The following is a 24,758-nucleotide window of genomic DNA, read 5'->3' as shown; positions in this document are numbered from 1 at the left end:
CATGTCAGCTCTATGACCCTGGGCACGTCACCTCCCCTCTCCAAGCAGGCCTCTGCTTTCCTACCTACAAAATGCGAATCAGGATATACCTTCACAGGGCTGTTGGCAGCAAGAAATCAGGCACTCATGCAAAGTGCTTATTAGCACACTGCCCGGGGCACAGCAAAATGCAATATATAGCAGCTATCTTTATTTCTGGCTATAGGACTCAGTCCAAACTCCTTGGTCCATTCTTCCAAAGAATCTATTAACTGGGTCCCAAGACCAAGGCGCTGCGGAGTAGAGCTGGTTCCTTTCTGGTTCTGATGTTAACAAGCTGGATGACGCACCAGCCTCTCGTCTAAAGATGTTCTTACTCAGAACACCCTAAACACATCCACACAAAGGAACAGTATTCAGCCATAAAAAGGAGTGCAGCATGGACACCTGCTATGACATGGATGACCCTTGAAAACATGACGCTCAGTGAGAGAGAAGCCAGAACACACACAAAAAAACACATATTGTGTGAGTCCGATTAATATGATACGTCCAGAACAGGCCAATCCACGGGGACAGAAAGCAGATGAGTGTGTGCCTAGGCTGGGGGAATGGGGAGTGACCATCAATGATTAGAAGGCTTCCCTTTGGGATGATGGGAATGTTCTGAAATTAGATAGTGTTGATGGTTGCACAACCTTGTGAACATACTAAACACCACTGGGTTATACACCTTAAAATGGTAAATTATAGCTCAGTAAAAAGCGTAAGAACAAAAAACCCCACCTCTCTAAAGTCAGTCCATTTCACTTCGTACAGAAGTCAAAGTCTTGACCCCAGGCCCAGGGCCTACCTGGGTTGTAAAATCCCTTCCCTGTAACTTGCCTGACCTCCTCTCCTACCATTCTCCCCCCAGCTCCTTCTATTCCAGCCCCACCGGCCTCCACAGTTATTCCCTCTATGGGGCGGGCACTGTCCTGCCACAGGGTCTTTGCACATGCTCCTCCCACTCCCTGATGGAAGCCCTCCCCTCCACTGGGTCTTTACTCAAGTGTCACCTCCTCAGTGAGGCCTTCATCTAGAGGCCTTCATCTACCCTATTTAAAACTGCAAGCCCTCCCTAACACCGTGGCCCGAATCTTTTTTCTTTTCCCTAGCACTTACGACCATTTAGTATACTATATGGAGTATTTATCATGTCTACTGTGGATCACCTGTCTCTCCCAATTAGAATGAATGACCACTCCATGAGGCCAATGGATCGTAGCCAGATACTCAGTAAATAGTTGTGGATGGATGGATAGATGGATAGATGGACAGGTGAACAGATGGGTGGGTAGGGGCTGGATGTGCCTGGGGGCAGAAGAGCATACACTCAGAGGTGTCTCCTCAGCAGTGGGGAAAACCAGGCCTCAGGTAACTCGCCACCAGAGCACACCAGCCCCCCAAGCGCCATCATCGGGGCGGCGGCTGGCAACACAGAGCACGTGGCCCATCAGTTCCACAGCCCTGGCTTCTCCAGGAAGTGGAGGCCATTCTTCATCAAAGGTTAACTGAGCACCTACTGTGTACCAGCACCGTGCACTGAGCAGTAACGCAGGCTTGGTGTTCCTGAGACTCATGGTCTAGGGGAAACAGGTACTAAGTGAGTTCTCTTCAGCAGGGCGTATTTGGACATGGGTGGAGGTAAGTGGGGTCAGCCGAAAGACTGGGGCTGTAGGTAAGTGTGTGTGTGTGTGTGTGTGCGCGCACGCGCGCGTGTGTGTGTGTCATTCCCTCTGGAACACCTGGATCCAGCCATGCCTGAAATCCCAGTCATGCTCAAAACCAGCAATTTCCTACACTTTTCAGTTTTGGGACTCAAAAATCCCACTTTCTTTTTTTTAATCTAGTCAATTTGAGTGAGGTTTCTGCCAATTGCAACACAGTTCCTGATTAACACAGTTTATTCAAATCTTTTACTCACTCAGTTATTCCCCTAGATTACATTTACTGAATGTGCACCATTTGCCAAGTTCCCTGTTCTAGGAATACCAAAAAAAAAAAGATAAGGTCCACATATGATCTAATCAGCAGAGAAGTACACAATGGATATTTACCATATGGAATGATAATTCTCCTAACCAAGGAAGATAAGGGTAAGCAGAAGATGAGAAGCTCACAAATCTTCCAAGACTCAAAATGCTAAATATTGACGGCTGCCTGGGGATACTATTTTAGGAAACTGCATTACGTGTACATGATAGATGCCAGGCTCTGTATTTCAGAAAAACAATCCCATCAATCCCGCCAAAATGGCATCCCCACTCTTGTCTGACCTCCCCGGGCCTCTGTCTTCCATCACACCTACCGGTGGGTAAACACCTCATCACCCTTGAAGCGCAGGAATTCGCCAGTGGAAAGAACATACAAACACCTTTCAAGGGAATCAAAGGCTACATATTTTATCCTAATGTAGTCAGAGGCTTTGGTGTCTCGGCCAGGGCCGAGGTCCCCAAGTGGCACCCAGGCTCATCTGTTTCATGCCAAACAGCTTAACAAACTCCATCTCTGGAAGCCCGTTGCCCCTGCCCTCCCCTCCCCCCATACTGAGTGGCAAATTCAAGGTCAAGAAAAGCTGTCACGCTCTTAAGCATCTCTTGCCATGGCCTCCTAATGGAGACCAGGGCAGGAGATGTTAACTGAAGGGCCACACATTCAGGTGACAAGCTAGAAACTGGACACTTAGAGGACCCAATGTGCAGAGCCAGGGGTTATGGGAAAAGGTCCCCCCACTCCAAGTGTAATACAACCCAAGTATTAAACCCTGTCACTTTGTCCCTCTGGCTGCAGAGCTTTTCCTATCAGAAAAAATGCAATTCAAAATGCTTCGGACTTCTGTATGATTTGCCATCATGTGTGTCAAAGTAAATAAAACAGAACATAAGTTTAGTTACATTGATGATGGATAGTCACTGTTATGCTGCTGTATGTGCAGGCTTTCCCTGGAAATACGCAGAAGAAACTGGTACAGAGAGAGAAGCTAGGTGACAGAGGTCTGAGGACGAAGACAGACCTGCGGTTCTCAACTGGAGGGACACCTGGCAATGTCTGGAGACACTTCTGATTGTCCCAACTGGGGAGGCGTGGTGGGGGGCAGTGGGAAGAGGTGCCACTTGGCCTCCGTTGGGTTGAGTCCGCAGAGTCTGCTAAACACCCTATAACGCACAGGACAGCAACCCCGCCAACAAAGAAACAAAGAACGCACAGGACAGCAACCCCGCCAACAAAGAAACAAAGAATTATCGGGTCCCAAAGGGCAACAGTGCCAAGGTTGAGAAACCCTGTCCTAGACTTTTTGGTATAGCTTTAACTAGTTTTACCACGGGAATGCATCATTTTTTTTTTTTAAAGATTTTATTTATTTATTCATGAGAGATAGAGAGAGAGAGGCAGAGGGAGAAGCAGGCTCCCCGCGGAGCGGAGAGCCCGATGCGGGACTCGATCCCAGGACCCTGGGATCATGACCTGAGCCGAAGGCAGATGCTTAACCGACTGAGCCACCCAGGTGTCCCAAGGGAATGCATCATTATTTTTTAAATAAAATGTATCACACATACAAAGGAGAACAGTTAACAGTTCTAAACACACTGAGATTATTTATTTATTTTAAAATTTTTATTTATTTATTTATTTGAGAGAAAAAGAGAGAGACAGAGAAACAGCATGAGAGGGGAGAGTCAGAGGGAGAAGCAGGCTCCCCACTGAGCCAGGAGCCCGATGCGGGACTCGATTCCAGGACCCTGGGATGATGACCCGAGCCGAAGGCAGATGCTTAACCGACTGAGCCACCCAGGTGTCCCAAGGGAATGCATCATTATTTTTTAAATAAAATGTATCACACATACAAAGGAGAATAGTTAACAGTTCTAAACACACTGAGATTATTTATTTATTTATTTTAAAAATGTTATTTATTTATTTGAGAGAAAAAGAGAGAGACAGAGAAACAGCATGAGAGTGGGGAGGGTCAGAGGGAGAAGCAGACTCCCTGCCGAGCAGGGAGCCCGATGCGGGACTCAATCCCAGGACTCCAGGATCATGACCTGAGCCGAAGGCAGTTGCTTAACCAACTGAGCCACCCAGGCACCCCACACTGAGATTATTTAACAGTTTAGAGGAAGATAATCAAATGAACACTCTACATAACTACCATCCAGTCTTCTGATACTTTTTACTTCTAAAAATCAAAGAAAGCCATCAGAGATCTGGGGAAAGTTGGGGAGACCAGAGTGTCCTCAGAGAACGAGCTGGCGGAACCTTCTAGCCCCGAACACTGAAGTATGTGACACGGAAAGGATCTAAGAGAACTCAGAGTCCCAGACCTGCTAAAAGATGTCACTTCATGTACCAGCTCCAGTCAGCTGACAGGGGTCACCGGGAGGGCGGCTTGAACAGAACTCGGTGGCAGAAAACCCACAGCAGGTTGTGGATGTCTAGTGCGGGCATGGGAGCAGGGGGCAGGCAGGGGCCTATGGGACACGCCCGTGGCCCAACCCTTCCATGTTCCATACATGAGAACCCAGAGGCAGGGAGGTGGACTGACTGGCCTCAGGTCACTCTGTGAGCTGGCAGCCAAGTTCAGCAGGCACCCGACTCTAAACCAGGCGTCCACACCTGTTTATGTCCAGCCCATAGGCTTAGAATACTTTTACATAAGTATTTTTTTTAAATATCAGTATTTTATGACACAGGAAGCTTATATGAAATTCAAATTTCAGTATCTATAGAGAAATTTTTACAGGAAAGTAGCTATACCCGTTCACGTGTACATTATGTACGGCCACACTGGCAGGAAAGAAGGGACGCAAAACAGAACGTATGGCCCAGAACGTCTACAATGTTCACTAGTTGGTCCTTGGGAGACAAGGTTCACTCACTTCTGCTTTTTGCCAGTGTTTCTCAAACACTTTAGAGGAAAGGGACAGACGGAAGGGAAGACAATATACTTTTCATCTGATGACTTTCTATATGGTTTCAATTTTTTTTTTTTTACAACGAATGACAAATATTTGTTGAGCCCCTACTATGCGCTATTTTAGGCACTGAGGGTATGGCAGTGAACAGAGAAGACAAAATCCTTGCCTTCCTGGAGCTGCCTTTCTAGTGGAAACAGACAGACAGACAGACAGACAGAAAGTCCATTTCAAAATGTGTCTGGCACCTGCCAAATCCCTGGCTTGTGACAGTCGGCAACAGATCAGAAGCGGACACCGTAATGTCACTCCACTATGGCACCAAGAGCATAGTTTAGTTCTGCTGGTGTGTTTTTCTTACCAAGACTTTCTCCACGAAGGAAGCAGAGGGACCTGCTTAACCTTCCGGAACAAATTTCTTATCTCATTGTGAACCTATAAACAAGCAGTTCCTGGAACTGGCTACTTGTGAGAGCTACTAAGTGCTGTGAATAAAATAAAGTGTGGGGGGCGGGGGTGGCCATTTTTCAAAAGAGAAGGCCTTGCTGAACTTGTGACCTTTTGAACATATTCAGGTATGAAAACACACCAAAACCCCCAATGAGGTAGGCCAGGGTGAATGTGGCTTCACTCACCAGGAAAGGTGTGCAGACCCAAGTGAAGGTTCCCACAGCCGCCAGGTAGGCCGATTTCTTGAGCACCTTCAGCTCCTCCTGCCTGATGGCCAGCACCTTGTCCTTGAAGGCCAGTTCCCAGGCGTAAAGCTTGAGCACTTTGATCCCGTTGAGAATCTCATTCATCAGCTTAATCCGATTGTCTTTGCTCTTCATGTGTGCCACCTTCAGAGACAAGAGCAGTCAACACCACAGCGAGGGGGGGACCTGCTTCTGGCCCTGGCAGCAGGCCCACACACAGCATCCCCATTGGAAAGGGGGGCCTTCCAAAGGGTGGGAAAGCCGACCCTGAAATCCCTGAGATTGACCTTGAGAGCACCAGAGACCCTTTTACCAAGAGAAAAAACCTGCTTTGGATCACGTGAAGTGGGACGTGGAGACCCCTATTAAATTTAGATTTGAGAAGCAGAAACAAGAACAACCCTGCAGGTGTCCAGGGAAGGGGGGCAGGGACCCTACTCTACTGATCCAAACACAAGACAGGTATCGATGCTGGGGATTTTTTTGTTTTTTTTCTTCCCCGCTCCGTTTTCTTAGTTTCTTTACTGAGCCATACTGCCCGTTAAACAGCATCCAGCACTTTCCAGATGCCGAGCACTTTTCTAAGCATTGGACACACATCTAGCTACTTCGTGCTCCCAAGACCCTATCACTGAGGGCTCTGGTCATTCCTGGTCACGGATGAGGATGCTTTTTAAGTCCCGTCAGATCAAAGCCAGAGACTGATGATGTTTCAAAAGTGAGCCACTCAGGGAAGCCTACATAGCATCAGGAGGACGAAAGGTGACAGGGCCCTTCCCTGCCTAACCTCCTCCCACCTGTACCTGCTGAGGCCTCCTCATTCCAAGAGGCCCACGCCCTGGGACTCATCTCCCCTCCTGCATCCTCAGTGCAGCTCAGTGCTCTCATTTGCAATTCCACAGGCACATCATAAATAGCCAGCAACAGGGGAGCAGAAAAATAAACTCTGGCCCCGCTCCGTTATGGACTATTTGGTGCCAGTCCAAGAGCATGAAGTCAGATTATACGGAAAGATCCCTGAGACATAGTGTCAAATGGTAAGACCAGGCTGCCAAATGGGCCCATGCGTATAAAAATGTACATGGTGGTAACACCACAAAGAAACAAACCTAACTGTAAAATCAGATCTCTCTATAAATACACAGAAAGTTCTAAAAGGGTCTGCTTCAGCATGCTCACTGGCATGGAGACGATAGGGAAGGGGATATCCCCTTTTAATCTACACTCTTTTCTATCAACAGAACATGTTTTATGAGGAGAAGGCATGAGCTCTGGTACTTGGCTATTTAAAAACTTAAACAGTACAAAACACTTCTGAAAATAGTTGGACACTGCGCCTAGCAAAAGGTAAGAGGTGAAAAAAGTCAGGGAGTAATTTTTACTCAACTCTCGAAAATGCATAGGAAACACATAAATGACTGAATTCTGTGGGAGATAAGGAATTTCTCAGAGGCTCACAGATGTGCTTTTGGTCACTGGCCTAGGAGGTCTAGCTTTTTCAGGAACTCTCAACCTTGGCAGTCCATCGGACTCACCCAGGAAGCTTTAAAAACGGATGCCCAGACGAAGTGAACCAGAATCCCAGAAATGGAGCCCAGGTATCAGCATTTAGGAAAGCTCCTCAGGGATTTCCAACAGGCATGGAGGGCGGAGAACCTCCGGGGCCTGCGCAGAAAGAACTTAGCTAAAACCCAAATGGAAAGGCCCCGACAAGAGCCCAGTTTGGGGCCCTACGGAAACAGACACCTTACCTGGTAGGTCTTGGTCTTCATGGCCATCACGGCATTGAGGGGAACCATGAGGATCATCACAGCCACCCCGGCCAGGACGGATGGGCCCAGGTTCTAGGGAAGAAAGAGAACAGAGGCCTTCAACAGGGGGCTTCCCTGGCTGAGCCACCCCAGCCGATCTTGCAGACCTGGCTGCTCGTCTTCATGGCAGCTGTGTCACCCTTACCCAGCGACGGGCTGTTAAGAATATTTGGATTTATTCGTGAGCATCTCTTGGGGTCCCACAACCCCTTTAAGAACACGAAGGGGCCAGGTGAGTTTCGGAAATTAGAACTTTAGAAAGGTGGGGCGCCTGGGTGGCTCAGTCAGTTGAGCCTCCAACTCTTGATTTCAGCTCAGGTCATGATCTCGGGGTCCTGGGATCGAGCCCCATGTGGGGCTCCCCACTCAGCAGGGAGTCTGCTTGTCTCCCTCTTCCTCTGCCCCTCGCCCTGCTCTCATGCTTTCTTTCTCTGAAATAATTTTTTTTTTTTTTAAAGAACTTCAGAAAAGTAATAAGGCATTGAATAGAAAAGAGTTAACACAGCCAGCCTGACAGTTTATCTTGTTTGAAGGCCTGCTTACAAATTTGGCCCTTGGCTGGCATCTGGGAGCTTGGATTTAGGGAGGGCTCCCATCATTCTCAGAACTGGCAGGAGTGGTTCATTGGGCCTCATCTCTTTGTATAAATGATATGGTTTATGCTGAACCCCCCCTTTGTCTTCTGGGAGTCTAGAAGTCTGGTATGTGCCAGGCAGAGGCTACCTGTGTCACCAACCCCCAATAAAAACCCTGGGCCTTGGGTCTCTATCAAGCTTCCCTGGCTAACAACATTTCACACATTGTCAGAACTTGTTGCTAGGGAATTAAGTGCATCCTGTATGAGTCCATTGGGAGAGGACTCTTGAAGTCTGTACCTGCTTCCCCCTGATCCCTCCCCACCGTGTCTTTACCCTTTGCTTTTCCTGCTGTCATAAATTAAAGCCATGAGTCCTCCTAGCAACTCATCAACCAGGCGTGGTCTTTGGGACTGCTGACAGAGGTGTGGCCATATATTGCTTTACATGCCCCCTGGGGCCCTAGCACAGCACTCCATCATCAAAGGTACTGATTTCTCAGCACCAAAATAGGAGTATTCACACTGAGAAGATAATCAAGATCATAAATACTTCCCATTAGTTCAGGTCAGGTCAGGTTATGGCACCACGTGAGTTAAGGAAAACTTCCAGAGCTTCTGCATTTGGGGATTTGTAGATAAGAGGTTGTAGAAGTGTTCTATTATCCCAACTGCAGATAAGAAAACTACCCAAGAGAGGTTAAGAGGCCAAGATAAGATACAGATCTCCATCTTTTAATTTTGACACCTAAAAAGAGACACCTTGAAAAACTGGCCCAGGACATGTACCCAGCGGATACACATGGACGGAACTATAGGGTAATGTGATTTTTTTCTCCCCCTTTAAGCATTTGGAAAACCAGGAGTGCTCATCTCTTCCAAGTCATCACCCACAGGGGCACCAGTCCTAGTCTCCCGAAAAATGCTGCCATTGCTCATAATGGTTTCTGCGAAGTATCTCCACCCAGTGACGATTTATCCACCTTGGAAAATGAAGGAAATTTCTACCAACAATTTAAAGCATTCAGAATGAACTCTGAAAGCAAATAGTATTTAAAAGATACTTTAAATACGACACCATGTGCTGTTCTATGAACGTAACCTGCACTGCTTCACTCCTTCATCCCAACATCCCTATGATGAGAAGTACCATTACCACCACCAATTTGCTGATGAGGACACACTGAGACTTAGCGACATTAAGTGATACGGTCACAAACCTAATCAGTGGAAGAGGCAAGATTTGAACCCAGGCAGTCTCATCGCTGAGCCCACACCACTATCACTATCCTATACTGTGGTTTTGATGGTCACACAGAGATATCCTATTTTCTATCCAAACCAGTGGTTCCCAAACAGGGAAGAACTGCTCCCGGGGTCATCAGGCAATGTCTGGAGACATCCGGGTCACAATTGGCCAGGGGGAGGGAGGGTGGGGGTTGTGTTCTTGATATCAGTGTGAATATACCGGGGACACTGCTAAACGTCCTGCAGTGCACAGGACAGCCCCCCAACAACAAAAAACTATCTGACTCCAAAGGTCAGTAATACACTCAGCAACCCTCATCTAAAACAAAACAATGTTCTTAATGGTTCATAAATCAACCCTGGAGGCCGATTCTAAAAGAAGTGTTCCAAAAATATTTCACCCGTGGCTGAAATTTCTGGGGAAGTGGATACCCCAGGATGTCAGCCCCAAAATACATTTAGATTCTGGTATTTATTTCTAAGTTTCATTTCTAGAAACAATTTATAATCACTCATCTTCTGCTGTATAAACAGACAAAAAAAAGTAAACTACAGTCAAATTAATGGATAATTTGCTGTGTACCTATTAAGTACCAGGCCCTGCTGGGACTACACTCATGAGAAATAAAAAATAAGGCAAATACAGGACACTAAGGGGCGCCTGGGTGGTTCAGTCAGTTAAGCGTCTTAACTTAGGTTTGGGTCATGATCCCGGGGTCCAGGGATCCAGTCCCGCATCTGGCTCCCTGCTCATCGGGGAGTCTGCTTGTCCCTCTCCCTCTGCCCCTCCCCCGCCGCTCATGCTCGCTCTCTCTCTCAAATAAATACATAAAATCTTTGAAACAAAACAAAACAAAAAATCAAGAAACTAAGCCCATGAGTAACCAACACACTTATCAGGAGAGGAGGGGCAGCTCTACTGAGCAGCAAAAAAGCTATTCTACAAAGTAATGTCAGAGGAGCTCCTATACTATATTATTGGGATTTAAAAAAGGAAGAAATCCATCTAATCAACAGGGAAAAGCAATTTGAATGTGGCAGTTGTCACAGCCTTTAAAGATGGGCAGGACTTCATCCTTAGCGAAGAAGGGAAAGGAATTCCTGGCAGAAAGAAAGACACAGGCAAAGGCTCAAAGGTGACAAAGGATAAGTCATGTGTTAGGTCATGAGCACCTCATCAACTTTTTGCTTTGGGAACTGCCCTTCCTCATGTGGAGGGGCTGTCAATCGCAACTCCACACTTTCAATGTGGGAGGGCGTGTGACCTGGGCTGGCCAATCAGAGAACTCTGCCTCCTGGTTCACAGTGATTGGTACAGGGATGTGACTGGGACTGTGCCCGGTCAAGCAAAGGGCTCCGTGGGACTCTGGCTGAGGAAATGAGGAATGCAATATTCTCTTTTCTCTGACACTGCTCTCAGGAAAGAGGATAAAAGCCCAAAGGTATGGAAGCCACCAAGGAAAATCCCATTGAGAATAAAGTCACTTCAGAGGCAAATAGGGCCAAGAAATGATGAAAGAGTGAGCTTGAGTCCTTAAAGCACTGCGTGAACTCCTGGATAAATCCATGCCTGAAACCATACCCTGTGCTCTGCAGTTATATACACCCATAAAATTCCCTTTACTTGTTTAGACTATTTTTTTTAAGATTTTATTTATTTGACAGAGAGAGAAAGTCTGTGCACACGTGAGAGCACAAGCAGTGGGGAGGGGCAGAGGAAGAAGCAGACTCCCCGCTGAGCAGGGAGCCCGATGCAGGGCTCTATCCCAGGACCCTGGGATCATGACCTGAGCCGAAGGCAGATGCTTAACCAACTGAGTCCCCAGGCACTCTGCTTATTAGACTATTTTAAAATGGATTTCTATCCCTTACAGCTCAGAGAATCTTGACCAACACAGTTCGAGACTAGTGAATAAAGGAATCTGGCTGGTGTTTGAGAGGATAAGGTGAGAGAAATATGCTGTGTAAGTTATAAGGTTGTTAATTATAAACACTGTCAAAAAAAGGACAAATGCAAACAAGTATCATCCCAGCAAAAAAAGCATAAATCCAACAACCAAGGAAACAGGAATTATCCAACAGACCACAAAATAAAATGTGATTGATGTCAAGAAAACATAAACCCAGTGAATTACAGAGGTTCTTATCACCGACACCCACTCCCTCACCCCCACTGCCCACGTGAGGTGGTCCCTCCCTCTTGGAGACGGGACCGACGTCAAACACACACCAGCCACAGGAGGTAGAGAGCAAGGATGACTTGCAGAGGAGCCGACCAGATCATGTTAATGTACGTGGCCAGGTCCATGAACCTCTGGGCGTCCACAGACATGAGGTTGACAATCTCCCCGACGGTGGAGGACTTTCTGGCTGAGTTGGTGATCACCAAGGCCTGCAGGACAATGGCGAGAGAAAGTGTGGCGGTGAGTGTGGCAGGCAAGAGCCCTCCCTCCAGGCCCATGTGGAGGAAGAAGACAGCTCAAGAGCGGAAAGCCCACTCTCTTTTCTCCTGCCTTGCTGCCTTATCTGCATTCCCAGCTCATATGTCCCATCACAAAGCCCCAGCTCTTATCAATGACCCTCACTGTCTCATCCTGACTTCTGCAATATGGAAGAGACCCCAGGGCGCCTAAACCAGGGCTTCACACACTTTAGGGTGCACACACATCACCGGGGAAATCTGTTACAGCGTCATTTCAGATGTGGTAGGACTGGGGTGTGGGGCCTGGGACGATGCATTTTCTAACATGCTCCCACATAATACGGATGCTGCTGGTCCGCAGATCACACTCAAGCAGGAAGGTCAAGGTCAGGGTTTCTCAACCTTGGCATTACTGACATTTGAAGCTGGATACATCTTTGTGGGACTGGCCTGTGCCTTGCAGGGTGCTCCCTAGCATCCCCAGCCTCTACCCATTAGATGCCACCACCTCCAGTTAGGACAACCAAAAACATCCCCTGGAAGGATAAAATTGCCCTGGTTCTCAAACACGGGTTTCACACGATTACCTAGGGAACTTAAGAAATAAAGGTGCCCAGGTCCCACCCTCAGAGATCCTGATTTTGTCCGTCTGCGGTGCAGCCTGGGCAGTGGGAGTTGCTGAAGTTCCCTAGGCGAGTCCAACTTACAGACAGGACTGAGGACCAAGGAACTGGCTCACCTGTCCTCACTATCTGCTAGGCAGTCTCGTCTCAACCCATCAGCTCAAGCAGTGTCTCTTCCCCAGAAGCTAAGAAATTGAAGGGACCCAGAAATTCCCATAGAGCTGGATGTGCACGAATGCCTGCTAAATACTCCCACTATCCAGGGAAAGGACCACCTGCTCAGTTCCAATGGAGAGTTAGAACAAGCTCGGGGTTATCAACAGCAGAGTGACCATGTGAACCCGGATTTTCCCAAGTCGAGTGCCACCTAAGAAACTCAGTTCCGCACGGCTGACACAGGCCTCAAGGAGATGCTTCACGTCGGCTTTGCTAAGATCTCATGCCCGGTGGTCAATCCTTGCCAGCTACGGCCATGTGGGTCACCGTCCCACTACTGCTTCAGAAGCTGGGCTTGAAATCCTCAAGGTGGGCCCCTGGGTGGCTCAGTTGGTTAAGCGACTGCCTTCGGCTCAGGTCATGATCCTGGAGCCCCGGGATCGAGTCCCGCATCGGGCTCCCTGCTCAACGGGGGGGTCTGCTTCTCCCTCTGCCCTCTTCCCTCTCGTGCTCTCTGTCTCTCATTCTCTCTCTCTCAAATAAATAAATAAAATCTTAAAAAAAAAAAAGAAATCCTCAAGGTGGCCCCACAGTGACCTAGCCAAGTCCCCCCAGTTTCTGAGGCGACAGTGTGAGACGTCAACGTGAGCCCCTGGGCATCAGGCCCGGCCCTCACCAGCTTCCGGTTGACCCCACCCACCTTCCGGTAGACGACACCCGCCTTCCGGTAGACGACACCCGCCTTCCGGTTGACCCCACCCGCCTTCCGGTTGACCCCCCCTACCTTCCGGTAGACGGCGCCGATGACGGCCGTCTTGATCCTCATGCCGCTGACGAAGCAGATGTGGAAGTACTGGTGCAGCACGAGGGTCTGGAGACAGGCGCTGACGAATAGCAGCGCAGTGTAGAAGTAGCCCTGCCAGTCCGGGGCCTTCTGATCGTTCACGAAGTTGATGAGCAATCTGTGAGGGAGCAAGGACAGAAGGACGGGAGCCTGACGCACACGCGCAGGGAACAAGTCCTTCCATTTCCGCATTTCCACTCTCTCCGAGCCAGGCGAGGGGGGTGTTATTCCTTCCATTTTATACATGGAAAAACAAGCCCACGGGGGTGATAGGACCGTGCAGGGTGCCTGAGCCTTAGGCTTCTCGTACTGACTGCTCTGGCTCATCAGAGAATGAGAGGCAAAGGTAGGAAGGCAAAGACAAGGAGCATGTGGCCCCCAAGAGACAAAAAGAGAGAGGTAAACAGAGGGAGGACGGAGGGGACCTCCTTTGTGACTTTCTGTTTTCAGGCTGCAGTTTGATGCAGTCTGGCTCATTTTCTTGTTCTTGGTTTCCCTAGACATTCCTCTCTCTTCCTTCCTTCGGCTTCAGGGGAAGTTGGTTTCTGTTACCTGCAACCGAAGTGGCCTGAGTTCAGATGGTATCAAAGCAAAACATCAGGCAAAGCGCGTGAAGACAGAGAGGCTTGGCTTTAAGCCCATGGCGGGGCACACCGGGTGACCCGAAGTCAGAGGTTAGGAGTACTGCCAGTGGAAGGTCAAGGACACAAAGACTTGCCCAGCTGAGAGGGAAAGGGTCTTACTTTAAGATCTCTGGGCCAGCAAACATCATCAGGTCGTGGAGGGCCTTGAATAGGAAGCTCATGAGGAAGTAGGGCCCGAAGGTCTTGTATAACACCTTGAACAGAGACGGCTCCCGCTCCTTCTGGGGGGACTTGACAATCAAAACCTCAGCCTCCTCATTCACATCCACCTGCGAGCCCCCTTTCTGCTTGGCGGGGTCCTTGGAGGAGTACGCCATCTTTGCCTGCTGCCTGGAACACAAAGAGTGTGGAGTGGTTGTGGGGTCTTCCGGAGACTCGGCCAGCCGGCCCGGGGAGAGGCCCAGGGCACCCCACCCCTCGGGGAGGCCGGCCAAAGAAAACCAGTCACTGCAGAGAGGCAGCTTAGCACACTACTTAGGAGCACAGACTCGGGACCTTGGCCGGCCAGCTGTGTGACTTTCAGGCAGGTTCCCTAACCAGCCCAGGTTCATCACCTGTTGAACGGGGATACAAGTAGGATCCAGCTCACAGGGCTGCTGTGAAGATTAAATGGGTTAATATTCATGAAGGGCATTGAAAGGCTCAAGGCCCACAATGATCTACAGATTCGATGCACTCTCTTCTCAGAATCCCAGCTGACTTTTTTATAGAAAATGACAAGCTGATTCTAAAATTCATACAGAAACTCAAGGGACCCAGGACAGCAAAAACAATCTTTAAAAAGAAAATCAAGGGGCGCCTGGGTGGCTCAGTTGGTTAAGCGACTGCCTTTGGCTCAGGTCATGATCCTGGAGTCCCTGGATCGAGTCCCGCATCGGGCTCCCTGCTCGGCAGGGAGCCTGCTTCTCCCTCTGACCCTCCCCCCTCTCATGAGCTCTCTCTCTCTCATTCTGTCTCAAATAAATAAATAAAATCTTTAAAAAATAAATAAATAAATAAAAAGAAAATCAAAGTTAGAGAATGTACACTTTCTGACAACCATAATCAAGATAGGCATAAGGAAAGGTAAGTGCGCACGTGCGCACACACACACACACACACACACAATCAATGGAACCAGAAATAAACCTGATTGATTTCTGACAAGGGTGTCAAGACCGTTCAATGGGAAAATAATCTTTCTGGGGCGCCTGGGTGGCTCAGTTGGTTAAGCATCTGCCTTCATTTCAGGTCATGACCCCAGGATCCTGGGATCGAGTCCCACCTCAGACTCCTTGCTCAGCAGGAGCTTCTCCCTATCCCTCTGCCCCTCCCCCCTATTCATGCGCTCTAATAAAATCTTTTAAAAAATTTAAAAAAAAAAAGAACAATCTTTTCAACAAATGGTGCTGAGAAACCAGACAATGAAGTTGGACCCTATTTCATTCCATATACAAAAATTAACTCAAAATGGGTCAAAGACCCAAACACAGAATTACAACTACAAAATTCTTAGAAGGAAACAAGTGAGGGGCACCTGGGTGGCTCAGTCGGTTAAGCATTCAACTCTTGATGTCGGCTCAGTTCATGATCTCGGGGTTGTGAGATTGAGCCCCACGTCAGGCTCCATGCTCAGCAGGGAGTTTGCGTGAGATTCTCTCTTTCCCTCTACCCCTCCCCCAGCTTGCACACATGCATGCGTACTCTCGCTCTCTCCCAAATAAACAAGTAAATAAATAAGGAAAGGTGAAAAATCTTCATGACCTTGCATCTGACAAAAGATTCTGAAATATGTCACCAAAAGTACAAGCAATAGAAGAAAAAATAAGATCACCTGGACTTTGTCAAAATAAAAAAATGTGTTTCAAAAGACAAAATCAGGAAGTGAAAAGACAACCCACAGAATGAGAGAAAATATTTGCAAATGAAATATCTGATAAGGGACTTGTAACCAGAGCATGTCAAAAACTCTTACCACACAATAAGGAAAAAAAAAGACCAATTTAAAAAGGGGCAAAGAAGATAGGCAAATGGCCATGAAATGTTGCTTGACATCATTCGTCATCAGGGAAACACAAACCAAAACCACAGTAAGGTATTATTTCACACCCACAAGGTGTTATCATCAAAAAGCAGATAATAACAAGTGTCTGCAAGGATGTGAGAAACTGGAGCCCTCACACTGGCCCCTACGCAGTCCCCTCCCACTCGGACGAGGATATAGCAGAAACAATGGAGTGCGTGCCACTTCTAAGATTAGGTCATAGAAAACACAGTGGCTCTGTCTTGCCCTCTCTTGGGTCATTCCCTCTAGACAAAGCCAACAGCCATGTGAGGATGATACCAGAGGAGCCCCCATGATGAGATGTTGCCAGGAGCCAACCCTGACTTACTAGCCATGTGCAACCTGAAAGCAGGGCTTACAGCCCCAGTCGAGCCTTTAGATGATGCGGCCCCAGCTGACATGCTGAGTGCAACTTTAGGAGGTGCTGAGCCAGAACCACCATGCTAGGCTGGATCCCTGACCCAGAGAAACTATGTGAGAGAGTAAATGTTCACTGTCATTTTCAGCTGCTAGGTTTCAGGTAATGGATTATACAACGGACATACCTCCTAGCTCTTGTCTCCCAAATTAAAGTCAACATCTTCAAATGGCCGGACGTGGGCTCCACCACCAAAACACATGCTTCATCCTCACCTAACCAAACATTAGCAATTTACAGGATCCTTCCATGGCGTAAGTATATTGAACAGCATTCAATTTCAGAAGGCTCTCCCTTGTCACGTCGACGCCACACACTTGATTATTTAAACCACCTGACACTTTCTCTTGCCAACCACAGCCTTCCAATCTGCCTCAGCTCACTCCCCAGCCTAGAAAAGGACCAGAAATATGGGAATCTCCTCCAGGCTCCGGGGTTGATCAGGTGTGTGTCCCATCTGTCCCAACCCAGGACATGTGTGGGCGTCCATCCACTCTGTCCATGTCCACAGCCTGTGACCCATGCAAATGACCACCACCAGGGCCTCCTCCCTGCTCCCTCATTTCCTCCCACTCTTGTTCCCTGACAGCCAAGCTCCTGCACAGCAGCCCGTGGGACCTTCCTAAAAACACACCATCCCCCTACTTCAACTCATGGCTTCCCGCTGCATCCAGAAAAAAACCTAAACTCTGTGTGAAGTTGTATAACTTCCTATGTGTGCTGTAACAAATTACCACAAACAGTGGCTTAAAGCAACACAAATTTATTGTCTCAAAGTTTTGGGGGTCAGAAATCTGAAGGGGGCCCACAGGGTTACATTCCTTCTAATCTGTTTCCTGGTCTTTTCCAACTTCTAGAAGCCTCCTACATTCCCAGGCTTATGGCCCCTTCCCTCCAATTAAAAGCCAGTTGCAGCTGCAGAGCACTCCCTGCCCCCCTGACCTCCTGTCTCCTTTTACAAGGACCCAGTGATCATATCAGGCCCTTTGCCTTTGCGATATAAGGTTGTAGGAACCAAGACATGGACATCTTTGTGTGTGCATTATTCCACCAACCACATTGCCAATGTCACCGTGCACAATCTTCCCTACTCCCTTTAATGACCTGCCCTAAAGCTGCCCTTTTCTGACTGGGATTTTTAGTATAATTCCTTTTAGCACACACAGACCTCCTTGGCAAGGAAGAAAGAGGGCCAGGCGAAGAGGAAGGGAGTAGCTCAGCCTGCCCCGTCCATTCTCTGTACCACTTCCTAAGCCAGACCTGGCCCTGGGCCTGCGTGGGCTGCTGGTAACCCAGGGCTGTTTCCAGTGGCCAAGAGACAGGTGCCAAAGGGTCAGGGAGAACGTCTCGGGCAAGCAGAGAGGAGGAAAGCTCAGGCCTGGGTGGACAAGGTCAAGGTCAAGAACGTTGAGAAGGATCAGCTAAGGCCAAGTCAAGAAAGAAAACTATCCCATGAACAAGAGGCCTACAAAGGAGGGAAGTGCTCCAGGAGGGGAGAGGAAGCAAGCCGGGCATCTGTAAGCTCTGGCTGGGAGGGGAAAGGAAAGTTGGAGGGAAAAAGTCTGAGTCAGGGGAAAACTGTCCAGAGCAAGGGAACAGAAAAGGGTAGGTAAGCTGAAGGCTGGGGAGAAAGAAGCCTTTCTGAGTAGATCAGATTCCAATGTGTGCAAAGATGCCCATCAGTCACTTGTCCACCAATGAACTAAACACATGTTCTGGGTCAAACTCTGGACAGAGCCCTACCATCACAGAGCCTCATGGGAGGAAAGGATTAGCAAACATGACTTCACCAGACTCTTACTGGTGCTATCATGAGGGCTTTCCCAGAGGAGGTGACATCAAAGCAGTGCCCTGCAGGATGAGAGAATCAGGAGAAGGAAAGGGTGCTCCAGGCAGGGGGAACAGGATGAACAAGACCTGGAGCTAAGGATTGGAAATGAGGTTTGGCAGCCCTTTCTCGAACAGGCGAGAACCTCAGGGTAACCTGAACAGGACTGGGAGCAGACTGCAGGAGGCTTGAACCTATGAAAGAGCAGCAAGGCGCTACTGAGGACTCTCTCATTTGTCATGAAGGCTTTAGGAAAGGCCAAATCTCAAACTTAAAGAAGTCTTAGCACAACTGAAATTTCTACATTTCTGAATGTCGTCTGAGCATCATGGTCTTTGACCCATAATAAATATCCAATATAATAAGGAAGGGCAGACTTGACCTACAATCGCAGAAAATGGATTTTACAAACTTGGTGCATATTTTCACTCTGCTTAGCGCTAAGGATATACAGAATGATAGTTTCTGGAACCACAGAGGGAGTGGCAAGGGTCCCCCTCCCACCCCACCCTAGCCCTTGGGTAGCCCTGGCAGGATTTTAAACGTGTTGCTTATGAATGCAAATGACTCAAGCTTTCCCCCACTACCCTACCCTTTTCTCAAGTTTTTTTCAGTGCTTTCTGTTCCTCAAAAACAGAGCTTCTCAAAGGGGGTTGTTTTTGTTTTTTTTTTTAAAGATTTTATTTATTTATTTGAGAGAGAGAGAATGAGAGACAGAGAGCATGAGAGGGAGGAGGGTCAGAGGGAGAAGCAGACTCCCTGCGGAGCAGGGAGCCCGATGTGGGACTCGATCCCGGGACTCCAGGATCATGACCTGAGCCGAAGGCAGTCGCTTAACCGACTGAGCCACCCAGGCGCCCAGGGGGTTGTTTTGTAAATGCCACATTCTCGGATTGTCAAGACTGAGCCAGATACTAGACCTTCTGTGACCTACAGAACTTCGGTCCCCCAAAAAAGAGCTCAACAAGAATCCGTGTAGGCTGAAAAACCTGCCTGAAATTACTCAGGTCTGGAATCTAACTCTGTTTTCAGACATAAATCCATAGTGTGTATTTTGTTGTTCTTGCAAGCTTCAATACATCTTGAATTTTTTTCAGGAATGCAACTATTATTGAAATGAAGGGGTGACTGCATTTCGTTCAGAACTTTGCTAAGCATTGGCCACAACTATGCAAAACCTCTTCTGTGAGGGCGACTGACCATGGTTCTGGAGATCTGGAGGGATTTGCAGCTGTCACGGGGAACCCTCCACTTTGGGACAAGCAGCGACTCTCCATTCTGTTCTCCCAGCGCGTGCCTGAGAATTTACTCACCGAAATACACGTTGTCTCATTACAAATCCCTTGTTTCCGTTTTCCCTTGAAGTCTAGTGAGAGCATTTTGTTAATTTTTAAAATTTTAGCTATATGGGTGGGCTATTTTTATTGATACATTATCTGAAAGTAACTGTATTGATGTCAGAAAATCTTTGTATTCAAGGCAACAGTGAGTCTGCAAGGTTCAGAACCACCGTTCAGCACGTGCATGCTGGCGCTTTGTGTTGTTTATTTTCTGTCTGCATTTCTTTACAAAAGAGAGACAAGTAAGCAAAAATGGCCACTCTGGGGGCGCCTGGGTAGCTCAGTCGGTTAAGCATCTGCCTTTGGCTCAGGTCATGAACCCAGAGTCCTGGGATGAAGCCCCCCATTGGGCTCCCTGCTCAGTGGGGAGCCTGCTTCTCCCTCTCCCCCTGCAGCTCCCCCTGCTTGTTCTGTCAAATGAATAAAATCTTTAAAAAAAAAAAAAGTCACCCCTTCTTTAAGCACGTTTTCTGACACACACACACACACACAGAGCCTTATTGAGGTATAACTGATGTATGCTCAATTGCACATATAGGGAATGTACGAATTGATGAGTTTTGACCTATATGGATACACACACCTGTAAAACTGCCCACAAAATCAAGATGGTAAACCTATCCACCCTCCCTCCCCCCCTCCCATAAGGCCCACCCAGGCCCCTCGGTAACATGAAATCTGCTGAATGAATCAGTTAAGGGCCAGGCCGGGGATAGACAGGGCTTCTTGTTCTCCCTCCCACCTGCAGGCTGTTCCCTAGCTAAGTGAAGAGGCCTGGCCACAAGGGGTCACACCAACAAATCCCAGCTGAAAACAGGACTTTCCCTTTGCCCACCATGTCCACAGGAGTTACAGGTGCCAGATCTGGTTTGTGACTCTGGAGACAGAGCGAAGGACCCATCTGCCAGTGACCCAAGGCAGTGAACCCCCAAGGTGAGAACCCCTAAAGGCAGAGGTATTGAGAGAGCCAGTGCCCCTAGGGGTGGCCCATGTTGGAGCCTGAGGAGCTAGGGCTCACCCCATCCTCCCAGGCAAGATGGGAACGCCCAGCCTGGTTCTGCATCCAGATGAATCAACACAACTTGTATGGTATTACCTGCCCAGGGTTTACCCAGGACCATGACAGGGCTTCTCAGATGATGTTTATCTCAGTGAATTGTCAGAAAACCCTCTGAGCAGAAAACAGAGGCTCTGGGGCATTAAGGGACCCGAGGGACAGCCCCTAAGGCCCCCACCCTGGTCTCCCTGCCCCCCACTCACTTTCCCCAGGGCAGCCCCGCTGGTTATAAAACAAAACTCAGGACATGCCACTGGCCTGCATAAAACCCACCTCTGACTTCTCACTGCACTTAGGATCAAACCTGAATTCACTAGCATGGCCGATGAGACCCCTGCAAATGCTTCTCCTACCTTACCTCCTTCCATTCTGCCCCTCACACACTCCACTCGGGCCACGCTGCCCACCCCCCACCCCCGCCTTCTCCATAAGCACGCTGGACTCACCTCTACCTCAGGATCTTTGCATGAGCTGTCCCCTCTAACCATAAAGCCCTTCCTACACATGCGGCTCACTACCTCCTTCAATACGAACTTTTGCTCCAGTGTCACCTTCTGAGAGGCCATCCCCAACCACAGCTTCTCTATCAGCTTCCTCAGCCACTCCTGTCCCACCTCCCTGCTATAATCTCCTAAAACCTAACACTCTCCAAAACTTTCCCCGTCAGCGTAGGTTCGACTGCTGTCCTGTCTGTCTCCTATATGGAATGTAAGGTGGCCCCCGACAAGGAGCCTATTTGGTGCCAGTTTCTGAACGCAGAGGGCCTGAATAGACCACACAGTAGCAGGAGACATGAAATCTGCTGAATGAATCAGTTAAGGGCCAGGCCAGGGACAGACAGGGCTTCTTGTTCAAGCCTGGTCCTCCTTCCGTGGAGCCTCCGGGGCAACCTCTCCCACACCATCTGCAGCAACCTGCCCATCAAGAAGGATGCCACCGGCCAGGCTGGGAATAGAACCAGGGAGCCGCCTCTGCCTGAGAACCTCCAACTGGGTCATGGGGACAAGATTCAGGTGGAGCTCTATGTGCACAGAACACCGCCCATCTCACGATGCCCGCCTACAGAGCCTTACACTCAACCTGCCTCCCCTAAGACAACGTCTCCTGTGTCTGTGGCCACCCCGAATGGGCCACCAACTCAGCATCACAAGGGCCTCTGCTGGTGTTCTAGTAGCCAACAGTACGAATGTCCCCAGTTCCCACCCCCCAAGCCACGCCTGATCGAAGATCTATAACCTGGGTGTTCTGGCAACTGGACCTCAAGTCCAAGGTTTTTCTCCTGGAAGGACAACTGCTCTGTGGGAGATCCAACACACCAGGCTGGCCCCACTGGCAGCCAGTGCTAAGAGGTCAACAACAGGCCCACCCCATAAAACCGCAGGAGTAATGACAGCCACTTTTGGTTCTGCTCCTACTACCACCCTCTACTGTCCCCACGTCACTCACAAGTTCTCAACTGCCTCCTCTGGACACAGGACACACGCCAAGTCCAATGACCTACCCTCCTGTAACAGCCACTTTACTTTCTTACCAGCACGTAATACAACGCTGTTTCATGTAACTGAGGACGTCTTAGATTTGATGAAATCAAGTATGTGCTGCGGAGGCCCCGGCCTAATTCCCAAAACAACCTGATGACAGACGTCACGTGATGGCACGCAGCTAACAATGGGAGGAGTGTCTACAACACAGGATACCAGGGCGCCTGGGTGGCTGTCGGTGAAGAGTCTGCCTTCAGCTCAGGTCATGATCCCAGTGTCTTGGGACCGAGCCCCGCATCGGGCTCCCTGCTCCGCGGGGAGCCTGCTTCTCCCTCTGCCTGCGGCTCCCCCTGCTTGTGCACATACTCTAATAAATAAATAAATAAATAAAACATCTTAAAAAAAGATACATAAATAAAATTCAGGACACCAAATGTGAGCCATAATGCAAACTATGGGCTCGGGGGTGATCATAATGCATCAGCGTAGGTTCATCACTTCTGACAAACGTCCCTTTCTGCTGGGGGACACTGATAATGAAGGAGGCGATGCACGTGTGGAGGAAGGGGGTACACAGAACTCTCTGTACTTTCTGCCTAAAAACCAGAGTCTATTTTATTTTTAAATCCAGCACAGTCAAAACACCCTTGGTGGGGGATTCTTTGGCAGAACACTTGCTGAAGTGATGGGCTTGGTATGTTGAAGCCAAAACACTGAGAAGAGCAAGAACTCAGGATGCTAGACACTTTCCGTGAGACGGGCAAGGTGGCGCTGTCTTGGGCAGGGCGAGGTCGCGCGCCCCAGGCACGCACTTGCCAAGGGCCCAAGCAAACGGCATCAATAGCCTCTCGCTGCACATCTTTTGCTCTTCTTGTCTATCCACTGCCTTAGCTACATGGAAGACTCTTCCTGGGTCTCGCAGATGAGCCAACCGTGGCTGGGAAGAGCGAAGCAGCTCGCCCAGGACCATGAAGCTAATAAGAGGTGACGCTGCCACATTTCCTGGTGGCAGGAAAGGGTGACCGCGTGGTCCTAGAGAGCGCCCGGCTCTCCCCTGTGGCAAGAGGCTCACACTTACCTTTTGGATTTGGCACACTCCTTCTTCCAGTTCTTTACCAAAACGGGCACAACTTGTTCTGATGTGTCCTCCTTATTCAGGGACCAGAGGTCAGTGCTCTCCAGGGGCTGGCGGTAGCCCCGGACCATCAGCCTGGGGCCAAAAGAGCAGGGGGAGGCGATGAGAGTCGGGAGGAAGAGGACGACAACCCTCGCTGCCCACACCCACCACCACGATGGCAGCACGCACTTGGGAAAATCGCAATACGCATGGGACATTTGGGCACATTACGTCATCACTAATTCTGTTACATCACCCAGGAAGCACAGCTTCATTTTTTAAAGACACAGAATATTCAGGATACAGCTTTTACAATGGCTCCCATTTACTTTAAAAAAAAAAAAAAAAAAAACTGTTTTTAAGACTCAGGGGCAAAGCATTAATCATTGTCAAATCTGAGTGATAAGTTCATTAAGCTTGATCAGACTAGTCTTTCTACGTGTTTGGACACTTTCGTAATAGAGAGTAAACCTATCATTTTAACTTGTTGTTTTGAAATAATACCAAACGTACAGAAAAATCACATGCATTGCACAAAGAATTCCTACCTCCCCCAGCTCACCGCTGCTAACATTTTGCCACATCTGCTGTACTATTCTCTGTCTCTAACTATCAACATACACACATAGACTTTTTTTCTGAACCGCTTCAGAGCAGGCTGTAGACTTGACACACCTGCACCCCTCAATGTTAGTGTGAATCCCCCTAAAAAAGGGGCATGCTTTCACAGAAGCCAGAGAGCGATTCATCAAAATCAGAAATAGGAGCAAGGATGACATGACCTGTGGACCACACTCAAACTACCCCAACTGTCCCAGAGATATTCCTTAACTGTTAATTTGAACAATATTTAATTAAAAAAAAAAAAAAAGATGTCTGCGCAAAGTTTATAAAGACAAGGAACTGTGTTTATGGGGGGGAAAAGGATTTATATAATCCTGGGTAAGATGCTGACCATGTGCAGAAAGAAATGTGCAGGCAAAACGGACAAGAAGCGAGCTTAAAGTGAGGGTTGCCTCAGGTGTTTTTGATTGTGGATCTATGCATGTTTCTCTTACCCACATTTCTTATGGGTCACGGGTATTATTTTTCTAATGGCAATTTCATTTCTCTGAAACAATGCCAACAACCGTAATTACACCTGATGTCAAAAACAAACAAACAAACAAAAAACCCAAATCCAAAAACCAAGAGCGCACGGTTTCTAAGTGCCCCGGGTGAAGCCGTGCACAGGGTCGGTGTCTGAGCCCCGGGCCCAGGGCAGCCACGCTCAGCACACGGGTGAGGGGTGACAGAGGGACAGCGGGCCCGAGGCACCGGCCTGGCCTTACCCTGTGATCCACCAGAAGGTGACTCTGGAAAGGAAGGAGGCACTGGATTCCGGGCAGGGATTCTGGTGGAGAGAACACAGAGGGTGGGAGCAAACAGGAAATGATTGATTAAACTTCTCATCTAGGCCGGCGCTCGGCAACAAACAGCTGAGCAGAGCGGTCTTACCCTCCAAAGGACCAGCAGCCACCAC

General features: G+C 48.7%; 1 protein-coding gene across 4 annotated transcripts in view; it reads right to left on the bottom strand.

The window, feature by feature from the left end:
- The window catches only part of ABCC1 (ATP binding cassette subfamily C member 1), a 143,628-nt gene that overhangs the window by 59,884 nt on the left and 58,986 nt on the right, over positions 1-24,758 (bottom strand). For 3 of the 4 annotated variants that reach the window (XR_004682327.1, XR_004682326.1, XM_035022348.1), the window contains exons 6-12: positions 24,568-24,629; positions 23,198-23,329; positions 14,051-14,281; positions 13,248-13,425; positions 11,493-11,654; positions 7,381-7,473; positions 5,570-5,773 (exon numbers count right to left, since the gene is read on the bottom strand). Coding sequence is in view for 2 of the 4 variants with exons in the window: in XM_035022348.1 (XP_034878239.1) it covers positions 5,570-5,773; positions 7,381-7,473; positions 11,493-11,654; positions 13,248-13,425; positions 14,051-14,281; positions 23,198-23,329; positions 24,568-24,629 (1,062 nt within the window). In the remaining 2 variants the exon portion in view is untranslated. Of the gene's footprint in view, positions 1-5,569; positions 5,774-7,380; positions 7,474-11,492; positions 11,655-13,247; positions 13,426-14,050; positions 14,282-23,197; positions 23,330-24,567; positions 24,630-24,758 lie in introns of those variants that run through there. The other variant, XM_035022349.1, reaches the window with a different exon arrangement.

This window comes from Mirounga leonina, unplaced genomic scaffold (genome assembly GCF_011800145.1).
Source record: "Mirounga leonina isolate KUSES-001 unplaced genomic scaffold, KU_Mleo_1.0 Mir_175, whole genome shotgun sequence".
Taxonomy (NCBI): Eukaryota; Metazoa; Chordata; class Mammalia; order Carnivora; family Phocidae; genus Mirounga; species Mirounga leonina.
This window is presented reverse-complemented; position numbering and strand designations above follow the sequence as displayed.